The sequence below is a fragment of the Diabrotica undecimpunctata genome, chromosome 7 (assembly GCF_040954645.1).
Source record: "Diabrotica undecimpunctata isolate CICGRU chromosome 7, icDiaUnde3, whole genome shotgun sequence".
In the NCBI taxonomy this organism is placed as follows: domain Eukaryota; kingdom Metazoa; phylum Arthropoda; class Insecta; order Coleoptera; family Chrysomelidae; genus Diabrotica; species Diabrotica undecimpunctata.
Window position 1 is genome coordinate 75,316,610 of NC_092809.1, and position 20,288 is coordinate 75,336,897.

General features: G+C 33.0%; 1 protein-coding gene across 2 annotated transcripts in view; it reads left to right on the forward strand.

The window, feature by feature from the left end:
• The window catches only part of LOC140445502 (uncharacterized), a 500,280-nt gene extending 480,744 nt beyond the window's left edge, over positions 1–19,536 (forward strand). For both annotated transcript variants that reach the window (XM_072537554.1, XM_072537555.1), the window contains exons 12-14: positions 12,267–12,493; positions 14,255–14,584; positions 19,332–19,536. In XM_072537554.1, the coding sequence (XP_072393655.1) occupies positions 12,267–12,493; positions 14,255–14,339 (312 nt within the window). In that variant the 3' untranslated portion in view covers positions 14,340–14,584; positions 19,332–19,536. The remainder of the gene's footprint in view (positions 1–12,266; positions 12,494–14,254; positions 14,585–19,331) is intronic.
• The last annotated feature ends 752 nt before the right edge of the window (positions 19,537–20,288 follow it).

The window sequence follows — 20,288 nt, forward strand, 5'->3', positions numbered from 1 at the left end:
TTGTATTTGGTTTTTATTTTGTTCATTTTAAGTAAAACATTTTTCGTGCTCTCTTCACTTTGTTGAAGATGTCGTTTGCGGAGAGAGTTTCTTATAAGATCAATATTATTAGCAGATGCTAGGACTGCTTTGTACCTTGAGCCATTAATGAATTGCATTTTAAATAGACGTTATTTCTATTTTAGTAAGCTGTTCATTAAATTTTTGAATATTTGAATCGAGAATCTGTATTTTATTCAACTGTTTTATAACACAGAGTTTCTTGGCGCCTATCTTTATCTCTGTTTTTTTTGTTTAGCGTATCATTATTTTTCTTCCTATGCCGTCCCCATTAACGGAGGTTGGCGACCACATTTCTAAAAGTATCTCTGTCTTTTGCAACGTGGAATAATTCGTCTACAGTCATGTTTGTCCAGTCACGAATATTTCGCAGCCATGACTTCCTCTTTCTACCTATTCCCTTTTTGCCATCGACTCTACCCTGCATGATGGCCTGCAGAAGACTTTATATTCCTTAGTATGTGTTCCAGGTATATCTAAAATTCAAAGGCTTCAAGCTTCCTAACTATTTGCGCTTTTACTGTCCATATTTCTACTCCGTACAATAGTTGAGACCAGACGTAACATTCAACAAACCTCAGTCTCAGCACAGTATTAAGATTTTTGTCACAGAACAATTGCTTGAATTTTAAGAACGCTGCCCTTGCCATTTAGTCTTAGTCTGAATCTAATTCTTTGTTGATGTAAGCTCCCAGATATTTATTATTAAATTAGGGTATATATTCAGGTAGCTAACTGATGTAAATATAACCCACATAACACTTTTAAATCCAGAAGTCTAATACAAATCCCTAAAATCAGGATATATAAAACAGTGATTAAACCAGTGCTATTGACTGAAAATGCGACGAGAACGCTGACAAAACAATGTAAGTAAAACTTAGGTATTAATTAGATCAGGATTACTAGAAAAGCCATCAGATCTATTTTCCAACTTACAAAGGTCCGAATACTAACCAATACCGAACCGGAACTAATGCCAAGGTCTAACAGATATATAAAGATAGCAACGTCATACAAGAGACTAAATCTCAACGCCAAAGTTACGCTGGCTACATCCAAAGGCTTTCTAATAACTGCATTGCCAAGTTAAACTGGGAGAATGCCCCGAGAGAAAAAATGCCCTTAGGACGTCCACGAATCAACAGGGGAGGTAACATATGGTCAGATTTAGGAATAATGGGACTACCTACCGCCCCATCATATTTATCAACACATGCCTGTACAACCAACTGCTATCCAACCTACAATCAATACTTATCTGTTGGGAACTATCAAATCCATTACATGTAGTCAAACGAAGTAGGCTTAAAAAAAGTTATCTTAGGAAAGGCACTACAGAAATATTGATATATATTTTTAAAACGTTATTTACGTGGCTAAGTTTTCAATAGGAATGAGGAGACAAAAAGCAGAAAATCCAATAGAACCTTGTTGCGTTCTGACTATACTATGACGATAACCTTTACAATATAAACAATACTTGGGGCAACTGTTTGTCTCAATTTTGTCATTCAGAATAATTATGTATGTATTTTTTAATTTGCTAATTTCCATAGATTCTAATTTCCATAGAATCTAAATATATCTTAAGGCCTTTATTTTAAATATACTTTTTTAGTAATGAAAATACGTAGATAGAACCTGGAATATACATTTAACCTTTAATCTCTGGGATAAATCCATCTCCTAAACAATGGCGCCGATATATTTAGTTAAAATTCTGTGCACTTTATTTTAACCGTTTATGTCCTTATCATTCATATATCAGTTGTGACCGATATTACAAACTCATTTACTTTTCACAAAGAGACTCCATATTAACTATACTTATTACTATACAAATCTGATTCGAAATATCGTCTAAAAGTAACAGTGTGTAAAATTATTTTTAATGAAAAGTTAATTAGCCATTTCTTATGGGGTTCAAAAGAAAAGCCTTTACGAAAATTTGAGTACAAATAAGACCACCGTAATCAGTTGTACCCTGGGTAATGAATAATTAATTAATCGGCTAATCAGAATCACCCGGTCAATATGATTTTTGTCAAATCGGTCCTTTTTAGGATCAATTATTCTAATAATGTCTATAAATATTAAGGGCATATCTAGAGATAAAGACACTTTACTTTACTTAACCTTATCAGACATATGCGCTTAGCACAAATGTGACGTATTTCTAGTGCAGAAAATACATAGAGGGCAAAAAATAGTGTATTTGGTATTAAGCTGATCGCTGAAAATCACATAATAAATGTAAAAGTGCTATCTCTGCCGGCAAAGAAGCAAAGAAAAACTTAAAATGAGTGAGGACAAAACCAGTCAGCTGAAGGAACCGTTTAACGATGATGAGCTTGGATCCACTATCTACGTATATAATGAAGAATAGTACGGCACTGACTGAAGATCTGAGCACAAAGCTTATTATAAAATTTGGACCAAAAATACAACAGTTACTGATATCCAAAGTCTTCAGACAAACAAAGCAAAGACAAAGTTGTTGCCTTGCTTAAACCTGGCAAAAACTCCAACGACCACAAAAGCTATCGGTCAATATATTTATTTTGTCAGCTTTACAAAATACTGCTCAAGAGGTAAAACAGAAGAAAAACTCAAATTAAAAGACAAAAGTTGCTATAGACAGGAAAGATCATGTACGTCACCAATACTAAATCTTGCCCAACACAGCAAAGATGGGTACAAAAGATATTAGGTATGAGGAGTGGTATTTATCAATATAAGCAGCAATTTGCAGTTTTCATTCAACATCTAAGTTACGTTATGCCCTACTCTACGTCCTCTCCCTTGTATGTTAAAGAAATTTATTTAGTCATCTGGGAAAAATTTCTCAAACGATATTAATATTAAAAGGGACTTTAAAGAGCCAAAGCACGCTAAACCGTAAGTCGACTAAACCACACAAAATGGTTATTTGAGAAAAATTATAGCTCGTTCCAGAAAGAATTGTAAATATAACATTAATGTAGATTAAGAAGAAACGCTGAAGAAAAAAACAGTAGCGGTTAGCCTAAATAAAGAAAGACAAAAAGATGTAATTTAATGTTTTGAAAAAATCTGATCCGAAGACTATATGAAAAACATTTCATAGTATAGACATCGAGCGCGGCGATGCCTTTGCCGTCTGGCGGCCTATATCGGAAACTTTTACTACCATTTGACTATTTGTGTACGATTTTGTGTATGGTTAAGTGGCACACCACGAAAAGTGTTTTTATTTTCTCTTTTGTTCAACAATTAAAATGTATTACTATACTTCTAGATGTTCCAATACAATAAAGGATAATAAACATAAAGCACAGGCTACAAAATTTTATTATTTTCTATGTGCTAGTTATTATAAACACATAAGCTATACTACAATTAAAAACTATGACCAATAGGAAAAAATACGGTAGACTATAAATTCATTTGTGCTTTAGCACTATAGTAAGAACAAGATAAAAATCTAAATTCCTACATAATTATATTAACGAGAAGTTAAAAAAACTTTTGTTCGTTATCAGTAATAGAAAGCGCATTTCAGAATATATTATGAAAAATGTTGTTGATATTACAATATCAGATGATAGGAATACAAAAATAAAAAACAACTTACCTTTTCAAAACAACAATCAATCACTTCATTTTATCACGAAAAATTTAAAAATTGCAATGTAATTGAACCCATTTTGTGAGCTATAGTTACATTGACACTTATGTGGCAATTAGCTGTAAAGTCATTAGTCGTTTTCGCCGTATCATATTTTCCTGATATTTTTTGTAGGCAAGCGGTTTAGTTTGTGTAATATAATATCCCCAATTCGTCTCATAATATTTAGTTTTCAAAACAGATGTTACGCTAATTTGTTTAAATTTTTTAAAGCACTTTGCAGTACATTTGAAAATAAGTCGACAGTTTTCCTTGAAATCTCTGAGATTACTCCTTGTTAAATTAATTATTTTCTTAGGTAAGCCTAGTTCTGCAATGGTATTTCATAGTTTTATTCTTATGATTATATCATGTGTTTGTTTAAAATCTATAAATAACTAGTTTAATGTTTTTTTTGTATTCCCAACAATTCTCATTAACTGCCTAATAGTAAATAATTGATCAACAATTTATTAGTTTTTCTAATTCTACACTAATAGCCTCCTATTTGATAGTTCACCTATGCACTCAATCGTTCCAGGTGTATTAGAAAAAATACTGTATATCCTAATAATTAACAGATATATAGCTTATATATATATCTTATATCGCAATAGTTTGTGCAGTACATTTTATTATCCCTTTTGTGTTTGGTATGCTTTTCAGGCCAAAAGGTAAATCTACCTAGGCCAAATCCTGAGACTTGACAAAGAGAACCAAAGTGCGGAAATTACTAGAAGAGCAAGACTAGCATGGGCAGGATTTGGAAAACTTAGTTGGATGCTTAAGAACCGCAAAATACCCCAATACTTGAGGAGCAAAGTGCTCAACCAATACATCCTTCCTATCATGACATATGGAATGCAAACCTAGACCCTAACCAAGGCAAACATGAATAAACTAGCCACAACAGAAAGAACAATGGAAAGAGCAATGTTAGGTATACGACTGTCAGATAAAAAGAGGAGCGACTGGGTAAGATCAAAAACAAAAGTCGAGAACATAGCAACAAAAATTGCCAAACTTAAATGGAGCTTCTCGGGCCAGACTGCTAGACAAAAAGAACAACGTTGGAATACTACAATACAGCATTGGAGACCTTACGAAAGTAAACGACCAAGAGGAAGACCACAGATGAGATGGGTTGATGATATTAAAAGAATAGCCGGAACAAATTGGAAATATGTTGCTCAGGATAGAGACCGATGGAAGGAGTTGGGAGAGGCCTATGTCCAAACGTGGACGACACAAGGCTAAGAAGAAGAAGATGCTTTTCAGCAAGTTGGTACTTGCTCTTACTTCTAAATTGACAGAGCAGCTGTTTAACTGCCTGTACTGAACTTTCTTCTTCATTTTGCAAATATATATATGAAAACTAATAAAACTCTGGCTTACCGTTGATTAAAATATTGGATACCCTATACTATTGAATCAACGAAAATACTAAGATCACACGGGGAGAATATTATGGGTTATTAGTGGTTTCGTAATAATTTACACTGAAATTACTAACAAGAGAGTGCTCTCACTTCCACATGTTCAAATTGATATATAGTACCAACATATGCTAGTTATATACCATCAGTACTAATAAAATGGAAACTATCAAATTAATGTCAATTTTATTGAATAATCAAAACAATCGAAAATATATACTAAAACAACACAATAAAAGTAAAAGAAGAAGAAGAACTAACCGACCCTATTGAAGCTGGCAATGAGATAAGACAGGGAGATTCCCTGAGTCCGCTATTGTTCAACCAAATTATGGATGAAATAATAAAAAAGTAAGAAATAAAAGAGGATACCAAATGGGAGAAAAACAAATTAAAATAATCTGCTATGCAGACGACGCAATACTATTCTTTCAAAGTGAAGATGATTTACAACGTATGCTACACCAATTTCATATAACCGCCAGAAAATTTAACATGTTAATTTCTCCAAAAAAAAAGACAACATGCATGGTTATAACAGCAAGTTTACTAAGATCTTAATTGGAGCTGGAAGGTCAGCTAATAGAACAAGTGATGGAGTTTAAATATCTAGGTATCACATTATCTAGCTACGGAAAGCTCGAAACTGATGTGGAAGATCCACTGAATAGAGCAAACAGAGACGCGGGCTGCCTAAATGAAAAATATGAAGAAATAAAAATATCGGGAAAAAAACCAAAGGCAGAATTTACAAAACAGTTATCAGACCAACAATGACATACGCAGCAGAAACAAGACCTGACACAGGTCATAGAATACATAGAAGCAGCAGAGATGAAACACAAAAATTGATGGTAAGACACCATGGGACAGAGCTAGAAGTACAGATATACGACGTAGATGCAAGGTGGAGAACATCAAGAACTGGTTAAGAAATAGAAGAGTAGAATGAAACGATCATATAAGTCGAATGACAACAAATAGAGTATTAGAGACGGCAAGAGAAGGTTACCCAATAGGAAGACGATCAGTAGGAAGACCACGAAAACCATGGAACGGCAACTTACTGGAGGCACATTGAAAAGCAGAGTCATGTCTATATAAAAAGAAGAAGAAGAAGAAGAAGAAAAAGATACACAGGATAAACATTAAAATAGCTGCAAGAAAGAGAAAATGAATCAGTCATATTATTGTAGAATAGCAGAGGACAGAGTGTTTAGAGAAAATAATGAATCAGTCATATTAATGTAGAATAGCAGAGGAGAGAGTATTTGTCATAGCCTTGGACAAGTGCCCAACTGAAAAAAGAACACAGGTCGTTCAAACAAGACGGAACTCTAGAAAGGAAATAGAATAGATTTAAAAAAATAATAAAAGCATAAACATGTCTTTTCCTACTCTTTTAATATTGAAAATACGCAAATAGAACCTTGAATTAAAATGTAACCTTTGATACCTGTGATAAACCCATCACCTGAACAATGGCGCCGATGTATATAGTTGAAATTTTTTACACTTATTTTAACTGTTTATTTTTTTATTATCTATATACCTATGAGTTGCGAACCATATCACAAACTTATTTATTTTCCACAAAGAGGCTCTTTAATACCTTAAATTATTACTATACAAATCTAATTCGAAATATCGTCAAAAAGTAATACACGGCATGTAAAATTTAAATTTTGAATAAAAAGTAAAACATTAGGCATTACTTATGGGGTTGAAAGAACGAGCCTTTACGAAAATTTAAGTACTAAGAAGACCACCACAATCGGGCATATCCAGGGTAATGATTAATTAATTAATCGGCTAATTCTTCAGTCACCCCTTTAATATGATTTTTGTCAAATTGGTCCTTTAATTTAAATTGCTAGTTGAAGCTAAATATTGCCAGCTTTAATAGGGTCGGTTAGTTCTTCTTCTACTTTTACTTTTATTGTGTTGTTTTGGTATATATTTTCGATTGTTTTGATTATTCAAAGAAATTGACATTAATTTGATAGTTTCTATTTTATTAGTACTGATGGTATATAACTAGCATCTGTTGGTACTATATATCAATTTGGACATGTGGAAGTGAGAGCACTCTCTTGTTAGTAATTTCAGTGTAAATTATGACGAAACCAGAAATAACCCATAATATTCTCCCCGTGTGATCTTAGTATTTCCGTTGATTCAATAGTATAGGGTATCCAATATTTTACTCAACGGCATGCCAGAGTTTTATTAGTTTTCATATATATATTTGCAAAATAAAGAAGAAAGTTCAGTACAGGCAGTTAAACAGCTGATCTGTCAATTTAGAAGTAAGAGCAAGTACCAACTTGCTAAAAAGCATCTTCTTCTTCTTCTTAGCCTTGTGTCGTTCACGTTTGGACATAGGCCTCTCTTAACTCCTTCCATCGGTCTCTATCCTAAGCAACATATTTCCAATTTGTTCCAGCTATTCTTTTAATATCATCAACCCATCTCATCTGTGGTCTTCCTCTTGGTCGTTTACTTTCGTAAGGTCTCCAATGTTGTATTGTAGTATTCCAACGTTGGTCTTTTTGTCTAGCAGTCTGACCCCGCGAAGCTCCATTTAAGTTTGGCAATTTAAATCCAGAAGTGTAATTCGAATCTCTAAAATCAGGATATTTTATATAAAATAGTGATCAAACCAGTGCTAATGTGTGGATACGTGACAAGAACGTATTAATTAGACCAGGATTGCTGGAAAAGCCAGCAGAGGTATTTTCCGACTTACAAGGTCAAACACATATATAAAGATAGCAACGTCGTACAAGAAACTAAATCTCAATGCTAAAGTTGCGCTGGCTTTATCCAAAGACTCTATAATTACTGCATTGCCAAGTTAAATTGGGAGGATGCCCCAAAAGAAAAAATGCCCTTAGGACTTCCACAAATGAAGGGGGAGGTAACATACGGTTAGATTTAGGAATAACGGGACTATCTATCGACCCATCATATTTATCAACACCTGCTATCCTTCCTAAAATCAATACTTATCTGTTGTGGACTATCAAATCAATTGCATGTAATCAAACGAACTAGGCTTAAATAATTATCCTAGGAAAGGCACTTCAGAAATATTGACATAACTTTTATAAACGGAATTTACTTTATTTTCAATAGGAATGAGGAGAAAAAAAAACAAGAAAAGGCAATAGAATCTTGTTGCGTTCGGACTATACGATGACGATGATCTTTATATAAGGTATAGGGAGAAAGAGAGAATAATGTTTATGTTCAATTTAGAACTCGCTGATTTTCACCCTTTTGAATTGGGTATGTATATGTATTACCATAGAAAATAAAAGCAATAAAACTATAATTATGAAACGAAAAGAGTACGAAATGAAAAGATTATATAAATCCCTTATATTTACACAGACTGCTTTACAAAGGGTGAACGAATGAGCATAAAAACACAGCTGTTTTAAAAACTTAATATTATTAGACGAATTTAGGATCAATTTCACTCAAAATATGATATGCTAAAATATGATACGACAGGAAAAAAGGCAATGACTTTTACAGCTGATAGCTTATGAATATTGTCTCGTACTGTTATATAGCAGTTTGTTGTCACATTTTAACCTGTTTATTTTCTTATTATCCATATATGTGTTGTAAACCGATATTACAAGCTCATTTCACAAAGAGACTATATATTAAGTACAGTTATTACTAAACAAATCTGACTCGAAATATCGTCTAAAAGTAACAGTATGTAAAATTTAAATTTTACCATCCAAATAGTCCATCCATGATATTCTGAGAATGCGCCTATAGCACCACATCTCGAAAGCTTCGATGTTTTTTGTGGTCAACTGTTTTAGTGTCCAAGCCTCTACTCCATACAACAGGGTAGAAAAGACATAACACCGCAGCATTCGTATTCGTAACTTTATATTGATATCACGATTGCAAAAGAGTTTGCGCATTCTATTAAAGACTGATCTAGCGATTTCTATTCTACATCTAATCTCTTTTGTTTGATCAGTATCGTCTGTGATCCAAGCACCTAGATATTTATAACAGGACACACGCTCAATCGTTGTATTGTCTATTACAATATTAGCTCTGATGTTCTTTGATTTCGTGATTACCATAAATTTAGTTTTTTTCAAATTAATTTTCAAGCCGTAACTGTTACAGTATATATTGAGACTTTGAACGAGATGTTGTAGTTCTAGTTCTAGTTGTAGTTGTAGTAAATTCTGCTTACGACACCTTAAATTAAAGCACATTTCTCCAAAATCTATGTGATATCCCCTTAGGTAATAAACTCACTTGTATTATCCGCGTATGCCTACACAACAGAAGATTTTCCGTATCACTCAATGATAAGAATAGAAGATGAAGATGGAGAACGTAGTAGAACGGTCTTCCTTGGGGTACCGTAATGGCACCTACACTATATAATATTTACACAACCCATACCAGTAAATACTAGGACTTTTATTTTGTAGACGATACATCTATTGTTGCACAACCAAAAAATTTTGTTGCTGAAGTGGAGAAAAATCTAAATATCATATCTTAAACACAATAAAAATAGATTATAAATTAATTTTAAGCCAAATCCTGGAAAAAGTCAGGCGGGCTCCTTCAATGTCCCTAACAGAGACGCTTTCACAAATATGAACATATACCTGAACCAATAGTGTCATGAAATCCTTAAACACACTTTATAATTCACAGAACTTTGTTTAAAACTAAATGGAAAACTAGAATTAGAAAAATAATATTCTTCGCGAACTTGTCAGCTAAAAATGGGAAGCACATCCTTCCACTCTTAAAACGTAGACGCTTGAACTCTATGCTTCTGCTGCCGAATATACCTTGCTTGTATGGGTGATATCAATACATACTTAACACGTAGATTTAGCTATAAATTAGTCAGCCAAATTCAGCGGATATTAAGACTCACATCCATACATAAGCTCTACAATATCGTAGTTATCAATCCACATAATATCCGAAGATAAGTAGCTAGAGAACAAAAGAAACAAAGTCTAGATTCGTAACATCCACTCCACGAATAACAACCCATTTTATGACTAGAATCGAGGAATAACTAGCTAGACCAACACATCTGCAAGACATACAAAAAAAAATAAGCTGCTTCTCGCCATCTGAACTCTCGAAAGGAACTTCCTTATGGTAGTTATCTTCCTTAAATCTGCAATGAGGACTCTTGCCTTCAAACACCGGTTAACCTGTGTGAATCTGGGGTGATACAAGATTCATTACACTTTCTTAGTTGACTTTGCCATTCCAATCGCTCTTTTCTGAAGGGACAAGGTTTATTTATTTGAACTAAACATGTAAAGTACAGTCAGTAAGCTATTACTTATATTGATCATTGCAAATTTGACACTAACTACACTTATATTGACTACATATTACCCCTAAATAGGAGATAAAACATTCAGTATGTAATATGGGTGTAAGTATGTAATATGGGTGAAGTGGTATAATTGTTGTTAGATAAATTAAGCATTCTTCTTTTTTTTGTGCACTACTATCTGTAGTACACAGATAAAACAAGAAATAAAATAATAAAAAATCTGTATAAAAGATATCATAAAACAATGGATAAAATAAAAGAAGTTCTTATCTATCGAATTCTTAAATAAAACGTATGAAGACATACTCACGTTAACAAAATACATTAGGAAATTTCCGCATGTGAAAAAAATCCAATTTGGTAACAAAATCCTTTTGTATCTATAAAGCTATTTTTAGAAAAGCACGTACCTACCAAAAACAGGTAGTTAGTAGTATTCATATCTGTTACACAATGTAATGCGTTTGAATGATAACAAAAATAAGGAGTCCATATAAACCGTTCAGACTATACGCGAGAAGTATACAGCTTAATGGCAGAGTTGCCAAATTATCAGAGCTTACTTAAACCGATATACCTATGGTTCCAATATACAATGAAAAAGATCTGAACGACCCCTATAAGATATACACGTGAACTAAGCAATATACATTCATGATACAGGGGTACTTAAGGGCTCCACAAAATTTTTAAAAATTATGAAACTATACATGTTGACGAATCGACAGAGCCAATATTATGGAATGGTCAAGTGAGCTCCGTATATCGGTGTCGACTTGACCACGGAGCTCACTTGAACCTGAATTTTAACATGGGCGGAGTCCACTTTATGCCGTAGATATATATATATATATATATATATATATATATATATATATATATATATATATATATATATATACGAGAAAAGGAGTACGACCGTCAATCCAAAATAAACTAAGGTACACTCGAAGAGTGGTGGGTTTTTCGGTCAAAGAGGAGAAATAAAAGACAAAGAAGGTGGCTACTTCATCTATTTATTGAAGACGTTTCGCTTTCTGCTCAGAAAGCATCATCAGTTCATCTAAAAAGAACAATATGAAACCAAACATCCATAGAGAAGTTAAAAAAAAGTGTGTTACCTTACAAAGACATGTAGCAGTCAATGATGTTTAACATCATTGACTGCTACATCATCCTAAAAACACGCTACATTTGTTGATTATTCGGTATTTTCCTAATAATGTATTATTTGTAGTGACAGAACAGCCAACTCCATCTCCGTTTCGGGATGCATCAGTATAAAACACCGTATTATAGTGGGATTTATTCACAATATCCTTGAAAGCTTGTCGAAAAATGATATTATTTGTTTGTTACTTATTAAATTTACAGAGGGAAGCGTTTATAAAAGGAAGTGTTCTATATCATGGCGGGGATTTTGATTTTATAATGCAAGAGTTTAATATAATTGTGTGTGTTGGCACAAGGGTTGTAGGATATGTAGGATTGAAAGTATATATTTGGGTGAGTTTGAGTCCAGGTCTTGGCGAAGTGAAAAGATTAAATACAGGGTTAGTCAGATTCGGGTAGTTCATTAGATTCACAATAGAGACTTTCAGCTGGACTGGATCGAAATGTTCCTAAGCAAATTTGGGCAGCAGTGTTGTAAACAGAGTTAAACGATGTTAACTAGTTTTAATATCCATAAAAGTATAAAAATGCTTTACAATAAGTACTTGAAATTTAACATATTTATTAATCTTATTTTCATTGTTTTTAGATTTCTAATAAAATTAAAGAACCAAGAAACTTTTCTCCCTCCTCGTCCTCAACAGCTAGCTCGAACTCATCCTCGACGTCTTCCACTTACAAGAGAATTACCGATATTTTTGGAAAGCGAGATAAAAATATGGAAATGTCGCCACAATCTTCACTTTACGAACCGAAGGCTGCTCAAACACAGACTTTACCAGATGTAGCCGGTCCATACAATCAAGAATTGTTGGAGTAAGTTAATAAGTTTGTTTTTTGTTTATAACTCGTATTTTCTTCTTCTTTGGTACTACTGTGATGTTAAATGTCATAGAGATTCGACTTCTGTAAAATATTTATTTGATTTAAATTTGAACTTATTTTGGAGGTTTCGTAGCCAACGACATTTTCTATTATCAATCATAACGAACAATGTCTTAAACGAATCTATAACACTTCGCCTAAATACACTTGACTTAAGACAGGTCGAATATAGGCCATTTTATCTAACTTCATTTGACCTAATATTAATTGATCTAGACTAAACCTTAACGTTATTTGTCCAAAGATTCAGCTTATTACAGTTACTTTACCTCACATAATTTAATATTAATTTAACTTTATAGACTGTCGAGTAACTTTCGACTGATTTGACGTCGAGATTCTACTTCCGAGATGATGACAATGCAATTTTTTCTGTTTCAAATGTTTCCAAAGGTGTGGCTTGTGGAAGAGTAGTTGAGGCTTACGGCTTGGTCATATACACAACACACGGACTCTCTTTGTATGATGACGCTGACTGTGTTTGAAGACTGTAATTGCAAAAAGTAGAATTTAGACATGTGGCATTTAAAGACATCACTCCCAAATGGGTCCAGCAGTATACCAGACTTTTCGAAATGTCTTCGCAGCATGGCAACTAGTTTCCACTTTTATGCTGACTCTGAAGAATAATGACTAGTGATTACAATTATTACTTTTTGTTAATTAAATATATAGACATCGACTGAATTTTCTGACGTTAGATTAATTTAAGTTTAAAAAGTAAAGTATCCTTAGATCAAAATTTTTTAGGCCATGTGGTCTTTAGGCGAAATACTTTTAAGTTGTAATGACGGAAGGTTAAATGACCTTGAGTAATGTCTATCGGGTGAAATTTTCATTAGTTCTAATGGCTTTAGTCAAATGACGTTAGATCAAATGAATATTAAGCGAAGTGTATAGACATATAATACAAATAAACTGACTGTTGCTGTACAGACCCGTTTCCCCAGTGCGACAGAAAAAACTGACGCAAAACATTCTCTGCATCTCTTTCTATTGGACCGGGTTTATCAACCACGTGACATTTTCATTGGTCATTTAGTTAGGTTAAGTTAGGTAGGTTTGGGGCAGGAACTGCTTTGCGTCAGTTTTCTCTGTCGCACTGGGAAACGAGAATGTATTGTAACAGTCAGTATATTTTTATTATATGTCTATGGGTCCAATACTATCTCAAACCATTATGCAAAGATGATATTTATTTCTTTAATTTTTTGTCTGCTATGTCGAATTTTGAGTGTAAATCCGTATTTTTTCATCTATCTGATCACTATATCCACTAATCTTCATTGGACTTTGGTACACTCGTGACGGCGTCGGTGTTACGAATATTTTCTAATGAACATAATTACACCTTCCGTGGAAGATGTAAGCTGTAGTTCTTAGTATTCAAACATAATATTTTTAAAGATATATTCTCCATTGCAACTTTTGATATATCATTTCCATATCCTACTATTGGGGTATGGCGTTATTTTGTACCATATGCATGTACTGTATTAGTTAATTTTCCGTTTATCCTACTATCTATTCCAAGTTTTTATTATCCTTCATTATTTCTTCATTCTTCATTGTGTTCTAAAAAAATCGACTTATCTTAACATTGTATCTCAGCTCTCAATATTCGTTTCATTCCATTTATACTCGTTATAGTTACGACGACCAGCTAATAATACCATCGTTTATTTATTGCAGGAGAGATCTTAACAAACCAAATCCACCATATCCAGCAAATCCTAACGACGGTAGAAACAATTTCTATCTACACTCGCTCCCCTAACAGCATGTGTCAGCGGGATGGGTCATCCCGACGATCATTATTACCACCTAAGTAATTCATGGTTCGGTTATCAGTTCTACAGGTAGTGAATACACTCTGGACGATATAGATGAAGCTTTGGTCAATGAGGAAAATAAGAAAATTGCACCGGATGTTTTAGCAGGTACACCAGCTTCCGAATCGGGAGATGAATTGGTCGCTTTCGTACAACAGGATGCTAATAGGATAGAGAGGATTAAAAAGAAGTGAGTTAATTATAATGTATGAAACAGACGTGTTGCAGGAACTATTATTTTGTTGTTCTGAAAGTCTTAGGTAATTGTGGTCGAAAATGTCATATAAGCTTCCCATTTGCTTTAAAAATTTAGTTTATTAAACCTTTTCATACTAATGCTATTAAATACTAATACATTAAATACTAATACAAGCAGATGAAGAAAGAGGCGAAAATGTAAGCATGTGAATATGATTTTTTTTTTGTCTCTTAAATTGATGATATATTTATATTATAAAAAATATGTTATTACCTACATTTTTTTATTATAAATCGAATATAAAAAGAGATGTTCTTATATAAAGATATGAAATAATCGAATAAGAGAAAAAGTTTTATAATATTAAATGTTTATAGGTGTCCGTTTATCCAGCCTCAAAAAAATCGCTAAAGATGGTCATGAGGTTGAAAATGGAGAAACCTTTGGATTCTCCATCTCCTCTAATAAACGACACATAGAGTCCACAAAAATAGAGCTAGATGCATGTGATCAAGGTATCGGTACGGAGGCAGATATATAATTTTTATCTTAGCGATCAACAAGTTCCCACAATTAAGAAAATTCATCAGAAATTTGTAAGCGCGAACTGAATTATGCAGGAAGTAGAGTAGAGTAGAGTATTTATTTAACTACATAACAGATACAAATATTGTTTGTAGCAAGTCAAAAAAAAACATACATAGTATTAAAAAGGAGTATAAAACGTAACTTAAATATATACAAACAAGAACACATATTAAACAGAAAAAACATTTATGGCAAAGTTACGGTAAGCAGTTCAGTGGATGTTCTACAGTGAGTCATATATTCTTCGGGGCAGTAAAAACAATGTTTTAGAAGATATTTTTTGATAACTTTATCGAAACTATTACAGCTTAGCTGTTAATACTTTTTGGTAAAATATTGTAATACATAGTTATAATTAAGACAATTTTTTTCTGAAAGACTTAATCTACAGCGATTTGTTCGTAGGTAGTGACAGTTTCGCGTATTGTGAACATGGACATCAGACTGCTTTATTGAATGGGCACGTTTTCTGTGAATTTCAGTTAGAACTTGAAATATGAACACAGTAGGTAGCGTCATAATTTTGAATTTGATAAAGAAAGGTCGGCAGTGTTCTAGATAACTAACCTCTGCTAAAATCCTGACAGCTTTCTTTTGCATTCTAAAAATTTGAAGTGCATTTGTTGAATTGTCCCATATAATAATTTACACTATAGTTTAGGTGAGAGTGAAATAAACAAAAATATGTCATTTTTAATGTTTCAAAGTTGACAATTCTTGCTAGTTGGGTATAACAAATAACGAACTTGGTAGCTTTTTTAAGTTGTGAGATATGAGCGGACAAATTGAATCGAATATCTATGGTTATTCCCAATAGTTTAACACAGTCTCTTTGTTATCTAGATCATTGTATAAATTACTCGCAGATATAACCAAATTTTGCGTTTATCATAGTTAAGTTTTAGGTTTGTTTGCAGCAAACCATGAGCTAGATTTAATAGAAACTTCTCATCAGACATTTTTAAATCATCATTATTTTTTCCTGATATAAAGTATGTCGTATCATCTGCGAATTGTATGGTTTTGTACGGAGGTATGAATTTAGGCAAATCGTTGATATAAATAATAACAAAAGAGGTCCTAAGACCGAACCTTGTGGGACTCCATATTTTACGGATAGAAAATCGGAGAGATGACCTTTAGACACTACCACCTGGTGTCTGCCACATAGATAAGAAGTTATAAGCTTAAGAGGGATACCTCTGATTCATAGTAATTTAATTTGTTGAGCAAAATTTCGTGTGAAACTTTGACAAGTCGCAAAGAGAAATTGCTATGCGATTGCCGCGTTCAAGCCCCTCAATCACCTTGCTCACAACATTAAATACCGCGTTCGCAGTAGAACGAGCACTTCTGAATCCATATTGTGAGTTGCTAAAGTAATTATTTGACTCAAAATAGGAATAAAATTGTTGTTTGATAACTTTTTCAATCACTTTCCCGAAAGTAGAAACAATACTTATGGGTCTGTAATTGTCAGTTTTTGATGAATCACCTTTTTTTGTACATTGGTAGTACTTTAAAAAAATTAAACCATCTGCACGGGTACTTTTTATTTTAGTACTTCTGGAAATACTCCAGTTGATAGAATTAAATTAATAAGATGAGTGTAAGACGTTAAAACGATTTGGTACGTTTCTTTTAAAATTTTGCTATTAATTTCGTGGACGTCCCTACAATTAGAATTACTAAGAGACTTTATTATTTGAGAGACCTCTTCTTCCAGAACGGGACAAAAAAAAGGACTTGATCGGAGAAGGATGATTTCTATAATTGAAGAGGACATCGACCATCAATAGTGGGAAGAGATGTAGGTAATTAGGTAATGTAGTCTGCAATTGTAATAAAAAATAGATTTATTTCGTCTGGAGGTAGATCAGGTTGTACCGAACTGGATCTTGTGTAGTTTCTTCGAAATTTACTACTTTCCAGCAGTCTCTAGGTTTATTATTGGAATTAGTAATAAAATTACAGTAAGCTGACTTTTTACCAATTTTTAATTGCCGATTTATTCAAATTTTTCTTGTTTATATACTTTGAACAAATCGGATCCTTAGTGGCATCTGCAATGTGTTTAATAAGAGAAAGATTAGATCTGTAAGACCTTAATTCATTATTAAACCATTGCACGGGTATTTTTCAGCCGTTTGTCGTACTTTTTTTAGTGAAAAATGCTTTAATATTAATTGCTATAATTTTCGGTAAGAAAGACTGTTAAAAAATCAGGATAATTATTAATATCATAGAAAAAGCCCATATTTGTACTAGCTAGCGCACATTTAAACTTCTGTAAACCAGAAGAAGTATTAAACCGTTGAAAATATTTGATTAGTGTCAACAACCGTCTTCTTTTTGTGCTGAAAATTTCTGTTATAGTTAAATCTCCTAACGGCAGCTCCTTAGGCCAAAAAATAGAACCAAATATTAGAACTGTAGACTTCGTCAATTTTACCGAAAGGGAAAGATACCTTATATGTGGAGTATTTGTCAGTTCTATGCCATTCAACGCAGTTAAAAGTAATATTTACATGACCTTGTCTAGGAATGGTGTTTACAATAGACGATTCGTTGCTTCCAATAATCGGTTTGTATTTGTTTTCTTTTTTAGATTGGGTGTTCTGAGAATGAGAGTATTGGGTATTCCTTGAAGATGAGTGTCCTGTTTTTAGATTGTTTTTATTTTTTTTTGTTTATCACTCATGTATGAATGAGGTAGACTTGTGTTTTTGTTTATTGACATTTTAATGGGTTCTTGACTGGTAGAACCTGAGTTTTTACGCTAGATGACGTTGGTGAGTAGAGAAAGTATGAGAAGGGAATCTCATAAACTTGGGTTTTACTGAAAAAAAAAACAGTCGACAATAGAAAACTGTTGATAGAGACATGAAATTAGACATTTAAGGCTGCAATACCTAAGAAACATTAGGAAGCTGGAAAAGCAAATAAATTTATAGTTAGACTTATTTATAACGAGTCATATTTTCAAAATATTTGGTGTGACACCAGTAATAATGGACTTATAAAACCCGTGTCAAGAGGGCAACGTTAAATTATTGTTGGGACAGGAAATGAAAAAGGTTTTGTTCCTGGATCTTATTTGAGGTGAAAGTCGACGTCAAAACCTGGATACTATCATGATGACATGAACTTTACAAATTTTAAAAATCGGTTGAAAGAACAACGTTTGCGTAACTTGCCTCCAAATAATGTAATAGAGTTGGATAATGCACCACGCCATAATAAATAGGAATATAAATGTTCTACATCATCATTGAAGAAATGTGTTATGCGGAATGGCTTCGAGAAAGAAATATTCCATATACTGCTTCTATGTTGAAGCCTGATCTGTGTAACATAATAAAATTGCATAAACCTTGGTATGTAAAATATGCAATCGATAAAATTATACGAGCACAAGGACATAATGTATGTGGGAGCCAGAAATGTAGACTTTACATTTACGTCAATACAGCAGGTATCGGACGATTTTTTTTTTAATATTTCCTGTGGAAAAATGGAAAAAATAACTGAAAAAGTCATCGCAACTGAACGCGAATTAATATCAAAAAAGCCAATAATTGATGTAGTTGTGGATAATATGGTTATCAATGTAGACGAAGATTCAGACAGCGAAGATTTGTCAAATCAAATTTTGACAGCAAAAACAGCGATTTTGATGATATTTGAATAAAAACTAATAAGCATATTTTTATACGCTTCTACCACTACCGTTGAAAACAATTTATTTTACCTAAATACCTTATTATAACTTTCTAATCTAATAGACCTTTTGTCATTTTAATAATTATAAAGAATACTTCATCTAATAACATATTTTATCAATTACCTCAAATAACTTATTGATATTAGTGCTCTTATAATAAATATATTATAAAACCATTACTGTAATCATGGAGTAATAATTATTTTACAGTTTAAAAACAAACTTCTAAAATAATAATTGATTAGGCAACGCCGCATAAATGACCCTCTCTATCGCTTCTCTTGTTCGAGGTGTCAGATAAATGTGTTCTAAAGAGCTCCAGACTATGGTATAAAGTGTAATACATACAGCGAGAAATGTAAACTAAAACTATGTCGCAAATGTTGTTTGCTTTCGGTATTTAATTTACCAATATTTTCATTATAGGTACGATAACGACAAGAAGGAAGACGATGAAAACGACGATTACGGATTCAACCACAGACCAAGCGTACGTGGCATCAAGCCACGTTTTGGATCTACAACGGAAATCCTCCAACAAATCCAGAACCAATTCAACTGCCACCAACAAACACCAACGTTTCTTGGCCTTATTATTCAGAAACGGGCTTGAACCGTGATGACGACTCGAACAGAATGAATGTTAAACCAAATGCGACGACTCAATACCAAAACATGCCAGATGAAGCCAAAGTAAGAGGTTACCAATACAGACCCGTATCGTTACATGAAAATTACCAAAGTTGCGCTAATCAAAATTGTTGTAAGGATGTATACAAAGCTCAGGTTAGTATTTTTTACATATAGGTATATACTATTATGTTTATGGTAATATAAATTCAAGTTCTCAATTTGGAAAAAAAATGTTTTCAATAAGCATAACGATATTAAGGTTTGTATTTACAGTAGGCTACTTAAAACAGTGATATAATGTGGTAATACAGGTTTCACTAGTTAACTGAAATTAGTTTATACATTATTTCTCTCTCTCTCTCTCTCTCTCTCTCTCTCTCTCTTTTTATTTTGACGCTTGTCGTATAGCTTTTTCTACGAAGAGTCGTTAGCGGAACTTAACGGTGAATTGATCAACAGTAGTGCCCCATTATATTAGTGTTCCAGCGGCCCTGGTAAACGTTTTCCATTATTTAAATGTCTTATTAAAAATGTCTTTTTCCTTACCAACAGCTCCGACATTGTCCGGAAGTTATCAAAGTGGAATGTTCAAAAAGTGAACTTTCAGGATCGTTAAACATTCTATTTTTTTATTCGTCTTTAACTGTAGCTAGAAGATAAATATATTCTATGGCTATTTTATTTCCTAAGAACTGTGTTATGAATTATTTTAATGATTCCCACGCTTCCATCATTTTTCGAATTTCAGGT